Source organism: Tasmannia lanceolata, unplaced genomic scaffold (genome assembly GCF_043159265.1).
Source record: "Tasmannia lanceolata isolate RefF3 unplaced genomic scaffold, GAP_Taslan_0.1 ptg000037l, whole genome shotgun sequence".
NCBI classification, from domain to species: domain Eukaryota; kingdom Viridiplantae; phylum Streptophyta; class Magnoliopsida; order Canellales; family Winteraceae; genus Tasmannia; species Tasmannia lanceolata.
Window position 1 is genome coordinate 55,250,981 of NW_027518714.1, and position 19,209 is coordinate 55,270,189.

General features: G+C 36.6%; 1 protein-coding gene, 1 long non-coding RNA gene and 1 pseudogene across 3 annotated transcripts; 2 read left to right on the plus strand and 1 right to left on the minus strand.

The window, feature by feature from the left end:
• Positions 1–3,015: 3,015 nt before the first annotated feature.
• LOC143861592 (aspartokinase 2, chloroplastic pseudogene) lies at positions 3,016–3,438 on the minus strand (annotated as a pseudogene).
• Positions 3,439–7,049: 3,611 nt separating this feature from the next.
• On the plus strand, positions 7,050–7,745 carry LOC143861593 (uncharacterized). The gene has a single exon (XM_077372494.1). It carries the CDS (start codon positions 7,050–7,052, stop codon positions 7,743–7,745), a length of 696 nt encoding a protein of 231 aa, XP_077228609.1.
• Positions 7,746–9,319: 1,574 nt separating this feature from the next.
• Positions 9,320–15,308, plus strand: LOC143861977 (uncharacterized). Of its 2 annotated transcripts, none has more exons than XR_013240107.1 (5): positions 9,320–9,695; positions 11,364–11,511; positions 11,967–12,162; positions 13,544–13,767; positions 14,853–15,308. It is a non-coding gene; the product is annotated as an uncharacterized LOC143861977 (long non-coding RNA). The 2 variants fall into 2 exon arrangements; XR_013240108.1 differs by lacking the exon at positions 14,853–15,308 and adding an exon at positions 14,794–14,844.
• Positions 15,309–19,209: the final 3,901 nt, after the last annotated feature.

The window sequence follows — 19,209 nt, forward strand, 5'->3', positions numbered from 1 at the left end:
CAACATGAATGCCAAAAATACCCCTAAGGAAAATCAGAAATGTCAATAAAAAAGGTATTGTGCTAGGCTGGGAGACATGAATGGAAATAACAAAAAAGTGAGAAAAAAATTTAACCCTTGAATCACTCTATATATATATATATATATATATATATATATATATATATATATATATATATATATATATATATATATATATATATATATATATATATATATATATATATATGAGAGAAAACGGTTCCTACACACATGTGTAGATAAGTTATCTACACACTAGCTTAAATACAGTGGGGGCTACATTATTTGGGTGATTCAAACCATTCATTTTTAAGGCCCTCACATAGATAGGGTGTCCACAAAAAATCAGATCCATAGGATCATCCTAACCATTCGAACTATGGAGGCAAAAAATGGACTAATTTGTGAAGGTTTAAAGACATCCATTTTACCTCCACAAATCGTAGGGTTGGGATGATCCTATGGATCTGATTTTTTGTAGACACCCTATCTATGTGAGGGCCTTTAAAATGGATGGCTTGGATCACCCAAACAATGTGGGCCCCCACTCTACACATATGTGTAGGAACCGTTCTCTCTCTCTCTCTCTCTCTCTCTCTCTCTCTCTATATATATATATATATATATATATATATATGTATATAAGGATTTGTTAATATCACTTTCAAACATGCCTTCTCAAATGTAGTCTATCTTTCAAGCATGCCTTCTCAAACCATAACCAAAACCAGAAATTCAAATACCCACTGACAAACCATTTGTAAAACCTAGAAATCCAAATACCCCTATGAAATAAAAGAGAGGCAGATAAAATTTAGGGAAAAAACTGCTTATCTCAAGAGGAAAGGGTAGAGATGTTCCGAGAGTCGGATGTATTCTCTAGTTTTTCGCAAGAAGAAATGGCTCTCTCTCTCTCTCTCTCTCTCTCTCTCTCTCTCTCTCTCTCTCTCTCTCTCTCTCTTGTACCCAGTTTCAAAAATGGGAAAGTAGGGGTTTTAGGGGTTTCATACCCTCTCTCTTGTGCGTGCTTTTGGAGATTAGAAAGTACGCCTTTTACTTGTTAGTCGGCAAAAGGCTTAGGTTAAGTCCATAAAGTATACACAAGGTTAATTCTATAAAGTCTAAAGTACGATAAAACACACTCGGGTTGTTTTTTTTTCTCTTTAAACCCAACCTGAGATGACATTGAGTTCTTAAATGTGAAAACTGACCCGACCCAAGACCAACCATTTCTAAACCTGACCCAGTGCTTTTTCAGTCGGTTTGATGACGGTCGGGTTTTAGAGACCTGATTTACTTCATATCATCTCTGGTAAATGCAATGTTTTAAAAATTGGAATCAAATCGTAAATCGTAATAGGGGTCGAATCGTATCGGATCGTAAATCGTTTCGTAGATCATAAGATTCATTTAGATATAATATTTAAATTCATTAAGAACTATTTTATTTTCATTTATTATTACGAAAGTATGAAACGATGTCCAAAAATGCATGTGGCGGCTTCTGTGGAATTAAAGAATTAAAAATTTAGTAAGAACTATTTTATTTTCATTTATTATTATGAGTTTACTAGAGCATGATGGACCTCCCTAGATCTGCAATGGGGAGCTTTGAGATGTGATTTATTGGGTATCCTAGTATTCTTTTTAGTTGATCTTTTCTTCTGTTTTTGGGTTTGACTTTGAAGCTAGGTGGCATGTCCTCCTCTTGTATTTTTTATTCTAATTATTAGTAAAATTTAAGGTGCCGGCCTAGGTTCCTAGATAAATTTCGGGTTAAAAAATGTTTATTAGAGCATGACACCCTTGATTTGAAATGACGTATTACATAACTATCAGTCATTAAAAATGACATACAATAGCATGCCAAGCATAAGGCAAATTCTGCACAAGACACAGTCAAATCTGTTGACATATCTTGCCGTATTGCTGTGTTAAACATTTAGCTCACGATCAGAGAACAATTGAGGGTAAACAATAGTAGGAAGTACTAAAAGTTAACAATATTAAGGGATATTTACACATCTCCAGTTTGATTTGACTAACAAAAAAGGAAATAGGACCCAGGAAAACTACAGATCCTCACCAGAAATAGTGGACCTATCTACTCCAAGCTCATCAATGGTCCTGAATAGGGCTGCAACTCAGGTCGGGCGGGTCGGGTTTTGGAGAACCCAACCCTACCCGAGAAATATCTCGGGTCGGGTCGGGTTTTTTTTCGGAAAACCCACGAATCCCAAACCCGGCCCTACCCATGATAAATCTCGGGTCGGTTCGGGTCGGGTTGGGTTTTTTCACGTTGACGCAATTTTTTAAGGAAAATTCTTGTTTGGCAAGGCAACTCAACTCATAGAAGCAGAAATTACACTCACATTACACTTGAATCAAACAATGATGTAATTACACTCACATCACACTTGAATCAAACAATGCTGTAATTAAACAATGTTGTAATTACAATCAAACAATGCTGAATCAAACACTTGAATCAACTCAACTCATAGAAGCAGAAATTACACTCACATACAGTAACAGTGGGTGCGTGGGTTTTCACTTTTAACTTTTAACTAACAATAGAAAAAAATATACATACTATAACTTATGTAACTTGGGTCGGGTCGGGTCGGGCCCCTTCAAACCCGGCTTGACCCGAGATTCATGCAGGCTTTTGAATGCTCAACCCGGCTCGACCCGAAACCCATGAAACCTGAACCCAACCTAGGCTATTTTCGGGTCGGGTCGATGCGGGTCGGGGAAAACCCGGGTCGAGTTGCAGCCCTAGTCCTGAACATATCAAGGAACAAAACCCATGGATAAGAATAGTGTTGAAATGCATTTAAATCACTACAAAACTAGAAGTGAGATCTTACTTAAGATGCAGGTCTTTTATGAAGCTCAACTCATCCATGTCCGATACCCTAGAAGCACCACAACTGATAGCCTTTTCCCCTCCCTAAGACACCACCATGAATTTTTAAACACCAAAAAGAATCCTTAATCAAGGGGAAAAAAAACGACACCCACCTTTAGAATCTTGTTTGTCGTCTTCCCCATAGCAGAGAGAACAATTACAGGCCTTTCTTCAGGAAAGCTAAGAATAAGATCAGCAACCTCTCTCACTCTTTCTGCCGATGCAACTGACGAACCACCAAATTTCATTACACATGTCAACTGGCCTACATTTCCATCAGCCCTTTCCTTCCCAGTCTCAACTAAAGCAACCGCTCTTTTCTCACTGCTAATTTTCAAAACTCTCCTTCCACAAGCAACACGTCTCCTCCTACATAAAAATTCAGTGTCTGGAGCTACGGATACTGTGAATTCAAGTTGCCTTGAAGAAACCAAGGATGAAGAACACTTTCTTAGTCCAATATAAGGGGTTTCAACACCACTGAAACGCAAGGTAGACGCCGCCATGATACAAAAGCCGAAGTGACTATTTCTGCAGATCTGGTGTGGGGGAGAGCTATTTCGACAAATAGGATTTCTTCAAGCTAAAACCTAAATATAAGCAGATTTAGGAGTGTAGGATTTCTTCGCAGCCAAAAACCGGTAAACTGAGCTTAATCTACCCTCTTCTATAACTCTAATCCAAATCTTCAATGTTCTAGGCTCAAAACAGGTTCTTTTGTTTAACTTCTTCAAGCTAAAACCTAAATATAAGCAGATTTAGGAGTGTAGGATTTCTTCGCAGCCAAAAAACAGTAAACTGAGCTTAATCTACCCTCTTCTATAACTCTAATCCAAATCTTCAATGTTCTAGGCTCAAAACAGGTTCTTTTGTTTAACTTCTTCAAGCTAAAACCTAAATATAAGTAGATTTACTCAAATTAGCTTGATCTAATACACTTACTGCAAATTCAGCCATTAATTCAAGCAATGCACATGCCAACTCCAAAAAAAAAAAGAAGGGAAAAAACACAAAACAGACAGATTACAATGCGTCTGAAAATGAGAAATAATATAAAAAGATTTACAAAAAGAGCTGTGGAAAGTAAAGTACCAAAAGCTTGAAAAGAAAGGAAAAGGACGAAAGCTAGGGTTTTGGTTTTGGTTTTGGTTTTTGAGTTTGAGTGGAATTTTCTACGAGCCTTCTAAATTCCAGAAATTTGCCAGAAATTTGATCGAAGACTATCCTTTTTATGAGGTGGCTGTTCGCCTGTTCTCTAGTATAAAAGTTTTTGTGAGCCGTTTAGATGGCTTTACGTGAAATGGCCTAGCAAATTGAAAGAAACAGAAATATTAAACTGAGAGAAATTATATGGTGTAAGGCCTTATTGTGGTGGAATTAAAGTACCCCCCTTGACATTTGATCCAACAGCAGCTCCTCAAAAAGTGACCTGCTGTTGGATCAAATATCAAGGGCGGTGCCCCTACCGTATTGTCGTAAGGCCTTACACCGTATAAAATCTCATAAACTGGAGGGGCGCACTTACAAAAACCCTAGAGTGCCTCATTGGATCCACATCGTTCGACCGCAATAAGAAATGCATCCGAAATACAAAATTAAAAGAATGATAAATGCGGTGGAGCGAGGTGGATCTAAAGTGGCACCCTAGGTTTTTGAAAGGGCATCCTTCTGCCCCTCTGAGATGATCGAATTCTCCGTGACCAAAATTTTAGTGTTATCTTAGCTGCCTCAATCTCCAAGCCGGAGCAAAAGTTTAAGAAAAGAAATGCCATGCAAAAATGAAATGATTCCATAGCTTGAAGAACGGAAAGAAAAAATTAAACATATAGGGCACGTTCGGCTACCAGGAATCTGTTTTTATGACAAATCGGTAGGCTAAAGGGGAGATGAGGGTGAAGTTGCAAGAATGGAAATCCAGGAATGGTTGTCTCCGGCGATGAGATGGGGCTAAAAATCAGGAAACGGGAAACTCTACTCAAAATCCGGTCAACCTTAATTTTCACCATTTTTAGCCGCATGACTTTTAGTAGCTTCACCCGCATCTCCACATGGAGACTACCAATTTATCATGAAAACATAGTCCTGGTGGCGAGACATGGCCATAGTTAGGCCCTGTTTGTTTCATATTGTGACAACTGATTGTGGGTCCAAAACAGATTATTGGACTCAAAATTACGTATAATTCAGACTCTAATAATTCGTTTGGCCCCACAATCACTTGTAGCAGTCTAAAACGAACAGGGCCTCAAGGTTTTGTCAGCCAGTTTAAACCATAAATGACTCATCATTTTAGAAGATGATAGGGTTTAGAAAGAAAAAAGGAAGATGAAAGGCCCGTTCAAACAATCAAGGAAGATGAAAGGAAGGCCGGTTATTCTGCTCGCTCTCATGCAAAAACAAATGCTCCCTGCAACCCAACAAAACTTCAAAAATTTTCTAAAGAATTGAATTGAATCAAAATCTACAGCCTTTGTGTTTCTCCCTTTTTATCTTAGATGGATCTATTTTGTAATTATAATTTACTGGCTATGCAATGAAAATTCCAAAGAGGAGGAGCAACATGAATTGACAGACATGCAAACCAACAATAAAGAGTACGCCACAAGTTGCTGTGTTCCACATGCAAAAGCTGTTATATATTATAAATTATATTATATTACTAATAATGTATTTGATATTATAAATTTTATTATATTACAATAATATGTTTTGAAGGAAAAAAGTCATAGTTTTTGAGACTTGTGCAAGTTCCCTCCATTAATTTGAAGGGAAAAATCAAAGTCTTAAAAGTTGTGCAAAGTTCCCTCCATCTTTTTCATTTGGGATCTTTTCAAATGCTATGGTGAGAATTATTTGAAATTTGGTGAATCCCACATGGAGATTTAGGATTCAAACTCCTTCACTCCTTCATCTATAAATAGGAGATAGTTTCACTCATCTCATTCAAGTTCTTTAGAGCTCTTTCTCTTTGAGAGAGCACCAAGAAAGAACTTCAAGTAATAATAATAATATATATATATATATATATATATATATATATATATATATATATATGAGGAAAGTGTTTCTACTCGGTCCCCTCGATAAGCTTATCTACTCCTCCCTTTAAAAAAATACAGTGGGCCCACGCTGTTTGGATGATCCAAAGCATTCATTTGATAGGTCTTAACATAGATAGGGTGTGCCCAAAAAATCAGCACCAAAGGGTCATCCTAGCCCTTCGTTTTGTTGGGCACACCGTGTCCAAAATGGACGCATATAAACGTGGACGTTTATATGTGTCCATTCTGGGCACCACAAGGCACTACAAAACGAAGGGCTAGGATGACCCTTTGGTGCTGATTTTTTGGGCACACCCTATCTATGTTAAGACCTATCAAATGAATGCTTTGGATCATCCAAACAGCGTGGGCCCACTGTATTTTTTTAAAGGGAGGAGTAGATAAGCTTATCTAGGGGACCGAGTAGAAACACTTTCCTCTCTCTCTCTCTCTCTATATATATATATATATATATATATATATATATATAAGAAGAAGAAGAAGGAAGGAATAAAAAGACGGTTAAGGCCTAATGGTTATAACTGTCATTTAAACAAAATAGTTTAAATTTTAAATGCCGAAACAGTTTTTTGTTAAACGGCTATATATGAAGAGTTGCGCCTCTTCTTCAGAAGGGTGCAGGTTTCTTCGTGAGAGGGTGTCTTTGCACCGACTCTGAGTCTCTTCGGAAGGGTGTCTTTGCGCCTATTCGAAGTCTTTAAAAAGGGACTCAATCAGAGTTTGTTATATATATATATATATATATATATATATATATATATATATATATATCTTCTTCTGTCATTCTCTTCTCACTGTCATATAAGTTTAAAGTTTTCTGAGTGGGTTCTGATTTGTGAGAATACATGAAGTGCAGTCCTGTTAAAATTCTCGGTGTTGGGCATTGTATCCTGGAGATAGAATTTCAAGAGTCCATCTGCATCTATACGTGGGAAATTACTATCTTAAAGATAACTTCTTGGAAGTGCCTTGCCCAATTAATTCTTCTGTTCTATTTTCTGCATTCTGTTCTGTCTTATTTTCAACAACAATTTTAAGATATAACTTATTCCGAGATGGATTCAGCAATTGTCAAAACGCAAGTTCAGAATGTGGAAAGGCTTGAGCAATTCAATGGTCTGAATTACAAACACTGGAGTTTGAAGATCTTCTATCAACTCACGATTGCAAAGGTTGCCTATGTACTGAGCACGGCATATCCGCACAATCAGTCAGGAGAAAGTATCAGCGAACTTAATAATGGGCAAAAGAAATGGCTGGAAGATGATTATATCTGTCAATTCACCATTCTGCAGGCTATGACAAATTCGCTCTTCAACGTGTTTCACAAGCACTCTACTGCTTATGAATTGTGGGCGGCAATTCAGCGAAGGTATGTTAATGAAGATGCTGGAAATAAATCTTTCCTTGTTAACAAATATGTTGAGTTCAAAATGGTTGATTCCAAACCTATTATTGATCAAGTTAATGAACTCAATGATATTGCAACTGAATGTGCTGATGCCGGTGAATCAATTTCAGAAACTTTTCAAGTCTCAACTCTTATTGGTAAATTGCCTTCTTCTTGGAAGGATTACCAAAAACGTTTAAAACACGAGAGAAAATATCTAAATTTGGATAAATTGGTTCAACACATTCAAATTGAGAATAAGGCTCGCAATAGAGAAATATCTGTTGATCAAGGAAAGAAAGATAAAGTTCTTAATGTTGATCAACAGATAAATCACCAACAGATATTTCTTAATCCATAAATGATAATAATACATGGACTCTTGTGGATCTTCCTCTTAATACTAAACCCATTGGTTGTAAGTGGGTTTTGAAAAAGAAACTCAAACTTGATGATAGTATTGAAAAATATAAAGCAAGGTTAGTCGCCAAGGGTTATAGTCAAAATGAAGGATTAGATTATTTTGAAATATTTTCTCCTGTTACTAAATCTACTTCTATTAGAACTATGTTTGCTATAGCTTCCTTCTACAATCTTGAAGTACATCAAATGGATGTCAAGACCGTGTTTCTCAATGGAGATCTTAATGAGGAAATTTACATTCATCAGCCTGAAGGGCATGTTCTCAAAGGTCTAGAAAACAAGTATGCAAACTAAACAAATCTCTTTATGGTCTTAAACAAGCACCTAGACAGTGATATAAGAAATTTAGAAAAGAGATAAAAAAATTTGGTTTTAAAAGAAGTAAAGTAGAAAGTTGTGTTTTTTCTAAGAGCACAAAAGATTTTAAAGTGTTAATTACTCTTTATGTTGATGATTTATTAATTTTTGGTTCCAACATAGATTGCATTAATGAGACTAAGAGATACTTGACTCAAATATTTGACATTAAAGACTTAGGTCCTGCTGATGTTATTTTAGGAGTTAAAATTATTAAAAGAGATGGTAAATATATTTTAACTCAGTCTCATTATATTGAAAAATTATTAAGAAAGTTTAATCATTCTGATTGAACCTAGTAAGACTCCTTTTGAACCTCACTGTAAATTAGTACCCAACACTAGGTTACCTGTAAATCAAAAGGAATATGCTAAAATAATTGGTAGCTTAATGTATACCATGAATTATACTAGACCAGACATTGCATGTTCAGTTGGTATGTTAAGTAGATTTACCAATAGTCCAAGTGTTGAACATTGGAATGAAATTAGTAGAGTTTTGAGATATCTAAAACATACCATGAATTATGGCTTGCATTATAACTGTACACTTCTGTTTTAGAATGTTATAGTGATGCTAATTGGGCTTCTGATAGACTTACTTCTAAGTCAACTAGTGGCTGGCTTTTTACTATGGGTGGTTGCATAATTGTTTGGTCCTGTAAGAAACAAACATGTATAGCATTACCTTTAAAGGAATCCGAATTTATTGCTATGTCTCTTGCAAGCAAAGAGATACTTTGGATTAAAAGATTTTTAAGATGTATTCCATTTATAGATTATACTAAAGGACCAATCACTTTATATTGTGATAATCAAGCAGCAATTTACAACACCATAAATAAAAGAATATCAAATAATAGCAAGCATATTGCTATGAGATATAATCACATACGAAGAGTTGTGAAAAAGGGTAAGGTGTCACTTCAATACTTACCTACTGATCAATTGTTGGCAGACCCCCTTACTAAACCTTTATCAGGTGATAAGATCAGTAAAACTATGCTGGTCCACGCATCTCTGTTGGACCATTTAGCCCTCACCTGCTATAACTATGTTGGTCTATATGCAAGGGTAAAATCGTCACATTATCAATCTTTCTAATACTTGTCTTCCTTTTCCCTCTCTCTCTCTCTCTCTCTCTCTCTCTCGAAGGTCAGAGATATTTTTAGACAATCCCTCACCAAACACGTCTCCTCCTCTTTCTTTCATTTGTCCCCAAGAACCCTAATCCCCACCAGTTCCTTCCTTTCAAGATCTTTTTCTCCAAACCCTAATACCCACTCTCATTTCTCTTCATAAAGAAAAAAACGTCTGTGGCACACCACCGCCCTAATCCCTTTCCACGGCCTCATAGCACGTTCTGATTTCTCGCCATTTCTTTCCCGTTGTAGCATTAATGCCGGAGCCGTTCATATTTTTCGGTTCACCTAACGTGCTTCTGAAGTTTTCTGAGAATGAGGTGTTATTACAGTTTGACAAGTTTTTTTCATCCAAGATCCTCACCAAGTGCCTGAAATCAGCATATTAAGGTATGAAGGACATGAATAATTCTATTTTTCTCAATCTTTGAATGATACTTCTGATCTTCTATTTGGTTTTTCCTTTGGACTGGTAGAATTTATTGGATTTTTACTGGTCTCAATATTGTTAACTTAGTCCTAATACAATAGGATTTACTTTAGCATAGTGAATCAGTTGTGTAATTATAAATTTGATCTAATACAAGGAAAATTAAAATATATTTGAACTCCGAAATTTCCCCCCTTTACTTAGACAATTTATGTTATTAGCAATATTCGTTAATTGTTTACAGATTCCAATTCACTGATAGCCATGTCTTTGATGGTCGCGTCTTTCGCGAAAGGCTATATTAAAACAAAATTTGATGGCTGTGCTAATCCTTTGGTTTTCCATACATTTGTCATGTGCACATAAAGTGTTCGATGAAATGCATTCAACAAAATTGTTTTTTTTAACTTTCAAGTGCTCTCATTAAGCTCTCAATGAGCTGCATCACTGGAATTGGATTTTTCTCTTGAGTGCTCTGCCATGGCTTTGATTTATTTACTGACTTTTGCCTTTAATTGATCCAAATAGTCCATTTGATAGGCCTTACTTTTGACCTCCATTGGTCTACAATCCAAAACAAACAGGGTGACCTGAGAATTCGGATTAGTCATTATAGAATAATCAAACATGTGCTGATTTTGTTGCAGAAACTTCTTGAGAGTGGAGGGTTATGCTCATCCTATGAAGATGATATTTGGGTTCACCAAACTAAGATGGATTTCTCTGCCTTCACATATGAAGAACTGGACCATGTAGACGATCCATTATTGCTTCCTCGTTTTCATATGCTTCATCTCACTGGCTACTACATACTCTAGAGAATTGATATTTTTTTGTTCCCTATTCTCCCAAAATCGTTAATAAGTATTCAGGCTTGGGGATTGTAGATCTTCTGTTATTTTTTTAATGGAGTTCCTTTGTTATTTATTAATTTATTTTTGGCGGGAAAAGTAGTGCATGCATTTTTATTTTTTATTTTTGGTTTGTTGCCCATGTTTAGTTTAGGGTTTCATTTGTAGTTGGATTTGATATTTCAATAGCTTATGCTCATTTAACATAGGATTTTTCTTTTTACTGTCGTGCATCGCTCACTCCTTTAGTGACAAAAATAGATAGGTATAGATCTTTTGCACTCACTTAAACTCTGATTTGTAAAAAGTTTTATCGGTAGTTTTGTTTCTTTCTTACGGGGCTTGGATTTTGTTATATCCTAGGTTTAAAATAGGGGGTTTATCTGATTCTGAGCTCTGTGAGCAACTATGAGGCTTTTTGAGAAATTAAACAATATGTTCAATGTCCAAGAGATCTGCACCGGTACTTGACTTCTTATGATGACTTCTACCATAAAAAGGTATTTGAAATTATATTTCATATTTTTCTTTCCTTCATTTACTACCTTGATGCATTAAATATGTTGAGTCTTCAAACCGAAAATAGAGGAATAATATTGACGTGTATCAGAGTAGTTAAAGTTCGTTTTTTTTTAATCCCAAGACAATTGTGAAATTGAGTTTCCATGGCTGCACCTTTTAGATATTCATTGGATTCTTATGGTGTTTTTTATCAATATTAAGTAAAACATTCGTGGCATTAGGTTTTAATAATAAATATCTGTTTTTGTGTGCCAGGATGAATCTTGGCCAGCAGGTGGCAGTGGACTGCTCTTGAGAGCAACAAATGTTGGATTTCATCATCTGTTCCTATGTCAATGAAATCTAAAATCCGATGCTTATGTTGAAATGCATTACCACATCAAACAATAAAAAACTATTTGTGGTATGTTTTTTATTCTCAATTTATTTGTTTGGTTTGAATCTCGAATGGTTTTGGAAAAAAAAATTACATGCTTATCGAATATCTTCTAAAAAAGTGGCAGAAATTAAAATTCCTTCTCTTTGGAACATGATAGTGAAGAAACATTTATGGGTTGTTTTAAAATACTCCTTATAATAGGAACTACCAACAGGATAGAAGGAATATGGAAGGCATTGAAGAACTAAATTTTCATCTCAAACCTGCTAATCATTAATTATCATTAACGGGCAGCCCAGTGCACGAGGCTCCCGCCATTGCGTGGTCTGGGGAGGGCCCAATGATCATTAATTATCATTGAATAACAAAATTTGTATTTGACTTGGATCATTACATTATTGTAGCCCTTGATTACATAATGACCATCTAGATTGCTCCATATCTTCTTATATTGTTGTCAATTATCGGTTCTAATGCAGGTCTCTATACACTTTGGGGTGTGGTTTGGGACGCAAACTTGGGAAGGATTCTTATATTGTTGAGGTGTACCTTTGATTAAACGAACAGTTCCAGGTTTTGAGCATCCACCCCACTGATGTTCCTATGTCAATTTGGAAATTGAACTTTGTTAGACCGTGTTTCTGAAGGCTGACCATTCCTTTTTCTGGATTCAGTGTAAGTTCAGCTTTGGAATTAAAGCTCTTTCACAATTTAGTTACCCACTTTGTCCTTTATTTGCAGTACATGCTTAAGTTAAATCTTATAACTTTCTCATGTGCTTGCTGGCAATCAGTGTCTCTCAATTTGGCATAGCCTTTGTTAAAAACAGTGTCTTTATCTCTGTTATTTCAGATGGTTTTGGATTGTATGTTGCACATGTTTAAATATCCGTTTTTTGGTGATGTTGTTATTGTATTTGAGATTATACTCATGGCCAATTGTATTTAGGACTTTTATGTAATGCTCTCTTTAAATTAATAAAAGGGAGCTTCTCATTTTTTATTTTATTTCTTAATGATTAGCTTTACTGTCATATCGACAAAATTTATTTGTATATAGTTTTAAAATATCTTTTCATTAATCATTTATGTTTTTTTCGCCCGTGCATTGCACGGGGCTTCTTACTAGTATACTATACAGCAGAAGAGAAAAGGAGAGAATTATTTGAATTTCTCCCAAAATTCTATGAGAATTACGCATCACTTTTTTTGACTTTTTTAACAAAGGCACCCATTCAACCCACATATTTTCAATCCCACGCCCTCTTTTATGCTTTTTAACAAAGGCACCAATTAAAGCTACATAATTTCAATCCTACCCCTGTCCTTTATGCTTTTTTAATTATGGAAACCTCTATAGATTGGAGGGCTAGGATCAGCCTATGAAAATGATTTTACGGGCACAACCTGTTGATGTTGTGTTCCATCACATCTACGGTTTGGATCAACCTATGATGTGGTCCGTACAGTTCTTTGTCGGCCCGTGCATCGCACAGGTTTTTTTACTAGTTATATATATATATATATATATATATATATATATATATATATATATAGGCGAAAGTGATTGTGAGCGGCCCCTCATATAAGCTTATATGAGGTGACCGCTAAAAACATGGTGGGCCCACATTTTTGGGGTGATCCGAACCGGTCATTATAGGCCCTGACTTAGATAGAGGGTGCCCAAAAAAATCAGCTACAGAGGATCATCCCAACCCTTCAAACTGTGGAGGTGAAAGAGGGGAAAATGGGCGGGTATAAATTTGTCCACTTACCCGTCCATTTTCCCCCTCTTTCACCTCCACAGTATGAAGGGTTGGGATGATTCTATGGAGCTGATTTTTTGGGCACCCCTTATCTACGTCAGGGCCTATCAAATGACCGGCTCGGATCACCCCAAAAATGTGGGCCCACCATGTTTTTAGCGGTCACCTCATATAAGCTTATATGAGGGGCCGCTCACAATCACTTTATATATATATATATATATATGAGAAAAGTGACACTGTGCGGCCGTATAGATAGCTTATCTACTCCTCCCTCTTTTATTAACGCAGGGAAGTCACCCACCGTCGGATGGAGCTGTTTTCAGCCATGTGATGGTCAAAACTCATATGAGAAAAGTGTTCTCTATATATAAACCCATCGTGAGAAAGAAAAACACAGTGAAAAGTTTTCCAAAAAATGAAGCTTTCTCCCGAGACTTTCTCTCCCACGAAGCTTTCTCTCTCACGAAGGGCGCTCACCCACCTTCATCTTCTTCCTCTCGCTAGCGTACCAGGTACCATTACTTCCTCTCCTTTCATTTTTTTCTTGTTTTTTTTGTGAAAACCAGTGGTTAGGGTTCGAACCAGCAGAATCGAACCCTAATGATCAAAGAAGAAATTGCTTTGTCTTTTCCTTTGCATCTGATTTGTGGGTTTGAAAACCCTAATCGAACCCTAATAATCTGATTTTTTCCAGTCAATTGATTTTTTTCCAGCCATCTGATTTATGGGTTCGAACCAGCAGAAACAACGTTTGAACAATCAATATGATGAAATTATGGGTTCGAACCTGCAAAAACAACGTTTGAACAATCAAAGAAGAAATTGCTTTGTCTTTTCCTTTGCATCTGATTTGTGGGTTTGAAAACCCTAATCGAACCCTAATAATCTGATTTTTTCTCTTTTTTTCTGGGTGAAAACCGAGCCATCTTATTTTGATTTTTTTTTTGGGTTGTGAGAACCCCAACCTAACCGAGCCATCTTATTTCTCTTTCTCTTTTTTTTTGTGTGGAAAGCAATTTATTAGGGGTTCGAAAAATCTGGAAGTTTATTAGAGTTGAAAAATCTAATAAACCCATTAGGTATGATTCTTCCCCTCATTGCATTCTTTTTCTCTTTTTCTTTTTTTTTGAAAAGCAATTTATTAGGGGTTCGAAAAATCTGGACGAAAACCCTAACCCAGATTTTTCCAACCCTAATTATTTGATTTTACGATTTTTTTGGGTTGTGAAAAGAAAAATCTGGACGAAAACCATCTTCTTTGATTTTTCACAAAAATCGAACCAATATAGAGAGATTTTTTTGGGGTATATTTACTGTGATTTCTATGAAAAAGAACCCTTTTCAAACTGCTTTATTAGTGTTTCATTCAAGTGGTTTATCAGGGTTCGATTATTTTACCCTGTTTTAATTGTTGTTGTTGTTGACTTCACTTTTATTTCACTTTGGTTGCTGTTGATTTTTTTCTATTTATCGTTACCACAGTTTGCCATTTGTATTTTTTTCTTTGCATTTTATTTCTTAATTTATGATAATTGCAGATAGTGCTTGTGAGTTGTATATGATCACCTAACATCCCAATGGCCAATGCCTTTCGCAGGTAATGGATGATACTATGTCAAATGTTTGTGGGTTATCCATTGATGATGTTGATGCTAATAGGTTAATTATCGTTGATGATACGTTATCACAAGCTGCTGGTGGGTTAGTAAATGATGAAGTTGAGGGGAATGGATTTCTTTTGGTTGGTGAGGAGGAAAATCTTAATGAGGGTACGTTGGTTTGTGTTGATAACGAAGAGGGTTGCAGTGGTAGTTTGCAGACTCCTACTAAGGATAATGGTAGGAGCAACGTAGCTCATAAACCGGTGGAAAAGCAGCAGTTTGATAGCGAGGCGGCTGCCTACGACTTTTACAATGTATATGGTTTGTCTACAGGGTTTGGGGTAAGGAAATGCAGGACCAGTAAGTCGAAGAAAACAGGGAAAGTGATATTTAGGAGGTTTGTTTGTGATAAAGAAGGAGAGAGATATCCTAAAGATAAGAGACTGGAGGGTAGGGAAGGGGATCTTCTTAGTTTGTTCAATAACCTTCAAGTTATTACCAAGAATCAACATGTCATCGACATATAGACAAATGAGTACACAACCATCCGAATTGGATTTAATGAATACACATTTGTCACACTCATTAATTCTATAGTCATTTTGTATCATGACTCGGTCAAATTTCTCATGCCATTGTTTAGGAGCTTGTTTAAGTCCATACAATGATTTGACAAGTCTACACACTTTGTGTTCTTGTCCTTTGACCTTGAAATCTTCTGGTTGTTCCATATAAATCTCCTCGTCAAGATCACCATTCAAGAATGCAGTTTTTACATCCATTTGATGTATCTGCAAATTGTATAGCAAAGCTATAGCAATTAACATCCTCACTGATGTTATTCTTGTTACCGGTGAATAAGTATCAAAGTAGTCTAGACCTTCTTTTTGTCTAAACCCTTTGGCTACTAGCCTTGCTTTGTACTTATCAATGGAACCATCAGCTTTACGCTTTCTCCTGAAGATCCATTTACAACCATTTGGTTTATTTCCTGGGGGAAGATCAACCAATTCCCAAGTATGATTACTTAGGATAGAATCTATTTCGCTGTCTACAGCTTCTTTCCAGAAAGGAGCACCTGGAGTTGACATAGCCTCTTTAAATGTTTGAGGTTCACTTTCCAACATGTATGTTAGAAATTCAGGACCAAATGATTTTTCAGTTCTTGATCTCTTGCTCCTTCGAAGTTCGGGCTCATTTCCTCATTCTCAGAACTAGATTCTCTTGATCTTTTCTAAGAAGGTTCACCTTGATCTCTCTTTGCAGGATATATATCCTCAAAGAATTCAACATTTCTTGTTTCCATGATTGTATTAATATGGATATTGCTTATTTCAGATTTGTGAACAAAAAATCTGTAAGCACTGCTATTTTGAGCATAGCCGATGAAAATACAATCAACAGTCTTAGGACCCAGACAAATCTGTTTTGGAAGAGGGACTGCTACTTTTGCAAGACACCCCCACACTTTTAAAAATTAAAGGATGGAGCCCTACCTTTCCATAACTCATATGGAATTTTACCTGTCTTCCTGTGGGGTACTCTATTAAGAATACAGTTTGCAGTTAGTACTGCTTCCCCCCCACAAGTTCTGAGGTAAACCTGAACTTATAAGCATGGCATTGACCATTTCTTTTAATGTTCGGTTCTTCCGTTCAGCAACACCATTTTGTTGCGGAGTGTATGGTGCAGTAGTTTGGTGAATTATTCCAAAATTTGCACATACATTCTCAAATTCGGAAGACTCATATTCTCCTCCTCTATCAGACCTAAGCACCTTGATCTTTTTATCAAGTTGAGTCTCAACCTCATTTTTATACTTGATAAACGTGCTTAAAGCCTCATCTTTGCTAGTTAACAAATAAACGTAGCAAAATCGAGTACAATCATCTACAAACGTGATTAAGTACTTCTTTCCACCTCTACTTTCCACAAACTTTAAATCACATAGATCACTATGAATTAGTTGTAGATGTTCAGATTTCCTCTCACTTGAGTTGAAATGTTTCTTAGCAAACTTAGCTTCAACACAAGTCTCACACTTGTATCCGGCATTCAAATCAAATCTTGGAATTAGCCCTAAGTTGGCTATCTTTTTCATAGTTCCATAATTTACCTGTCCTAATCTACCATGCCATAGAAAAGGAGATACAACCATGTAAACTGAATTTTTATCTTTATTGATGATAGAATTTGGGTACATAAACTTGTTCTTTACATCAATAACAGCCACATTGGCTTTGAACAAATCACCACATAAGTACCCCTTCCCCACGTACATCCCCCCTTAGAGAGTACAAATTTGTCAGATTCAAATGCAATTTTGAACCCCTTCTTAACAAGTATGGGGCCATAAATTAGATTCTTCCTTATTTCTGGAACATGCAACACATTCTTCAAGGTGAGCTCCTTTCCAGAAGTAAACTTCAGGACCATGCTTCCCTTTCCAACAATGTTTGCTGAAGTAGAGTTCGCCATGTAAAGCTTCTCTCCTTCTTCAGCCTCTTCATAGGATGAGAACAAGTGTTTATCGACACAAATGTGATTTGTGGCACCGGTATCGACAAACCAGTCCTTGGTGTTAGACACCAAGCATACTTCTGACATCACCACAGCAACAAACTTCTCATCATCTTCTTGCTCAGTCAGATTTGCTTGTTTGGCTTCTTTGTCCTTGCCTTGTTTCGGACGCTTTCTGCAATCTTTAGCCCAGTGGCCAGGTTTGTTGCAGACGTAACAATTGCCTTGGAACTTCTTCTTTTGTTCCTTTTGTTTGCCTTTCTCTTGGTCAAGCCTCTTTCTCTTCCCATCATTTTTGGGTTTGGAAGATTCAACAATGTTTGCCTTTGGTTCTTTATAAGGGTTTGTTGCCCTTCTGTTGTCTTCTTCGATTCTCAACCGAAGAATGCGATCTTCTAGATTCATCTCCTTGCGCTTGTGCTTCAAGTAATTCTTGAAGTCTAACCAAGCAGGTGGCAACTTCTCAATCACAACCGCCACTTGAAATGACTCACTCAAAGTCATTTTCTCAGCATGGATGTCATGCAAAATGATTTGCAAATCTTGAACTTGACTAATGATTGATTTTGAATCAACCATCTTGAAGTCCAGAAATTTGGCAACGATATGCTTCTTTGTGCCAGCATCCTCGGTTTTGTATTTCTTCTCCAAGGACTCCCACAATTGCTTGGCTGTTTCAAAACTGCTATAAACAGCATATAAATTGTTAGCTAAACAATTGAGAATGTAGTTACGGCAAAGGAAATCACCATGTTTCCAAGCCTCCAACGCCGCAAGCGTTGTGACATCATGCTCATTAGGAGACAATATCGGGCACACCTCCGACAAAAACTTCACAAGGTTCAGAGTGGTCAGATAGAAGTACATTTTCTGTTGCCACTGTTTGAACCCAACGCCAGTAAATTTTTCTGGCTTCTCATTTGGTGGATTTGGCATCACCACACGAGGAATGGTTTGTGGAACCATACCTCCAACTACAGAACCAAAAGGCATAAAACCTGTATTGGTAAAACCAATTCCGGGTCCAAAAGTCGTGCGGCTTGAACCCGCGCCACCATTTGTGGTCTCAGTACGAAGACCCGCAGCATTAGTTACATTGTTACCAGGCGCTCCATTGTTGTTGGTCGGATTGACCACTGGAACACTTCCATCATTTGCAATGTCCTCTCCGACATTCAAGTTCTGGATATCGGGCAAGTTCTGGATATCGGGCAAGTCATCAAAGATTCCCGCCATTTCAATTCTCCTATAAACCCAACAAATAGTTAGATCGAAATCTCTTTAAGATTGTTAGCTAAACACTATTTGTTGTAAACCAATAATAGAATTGGAATGTATAGAAGAATTGTTAGTGAGATATAAGCATGATTAATAAAGCCGAAACTTGTTCCACCACCGAACAAAACAGTAAGAGGACTGCGTTTATAAACAAAGTAACAAACTAGAAAGAAATTAAATAATGAAGTGAGGTACGGTTTACCAAATCTCCTTAAAGCGATTTGTTCCTGCCTATGGTGCTTTGCAGGTAATGAACAATGCTTCCCAAGATACAACACTTCCAACCAGGCTTGATTAACACTATCAAACTTGGGCGCGATCGAAATTTACTTGGATCAACACACTCAGAGAAAACACTTGGAAAATTTGATTTGATATCAAAAGGATGATCAATAGATAATTTTCTTTTAGAGAACAACTCTTTCTGCAGAAGAAAAATTGTGTCTTGGACGAGAAATTTGTTTGCTATTTATAGAAAACGAATGGACATGTCTTTTCACCAAAAAAATTAAATGGAGAATTTGTAACTGTCATGAAATAAATGGAGAATTTATA

Excerpts from the sequence above, each read along its gene's own strand:
- LOC143861593 (XM_077372494.1), top strand. The coding sequence starts at position 7,050 with ATGGATTCAGCAATTGTCAAAACGCAAGTTCAGAATGTGGAAAGGCTT.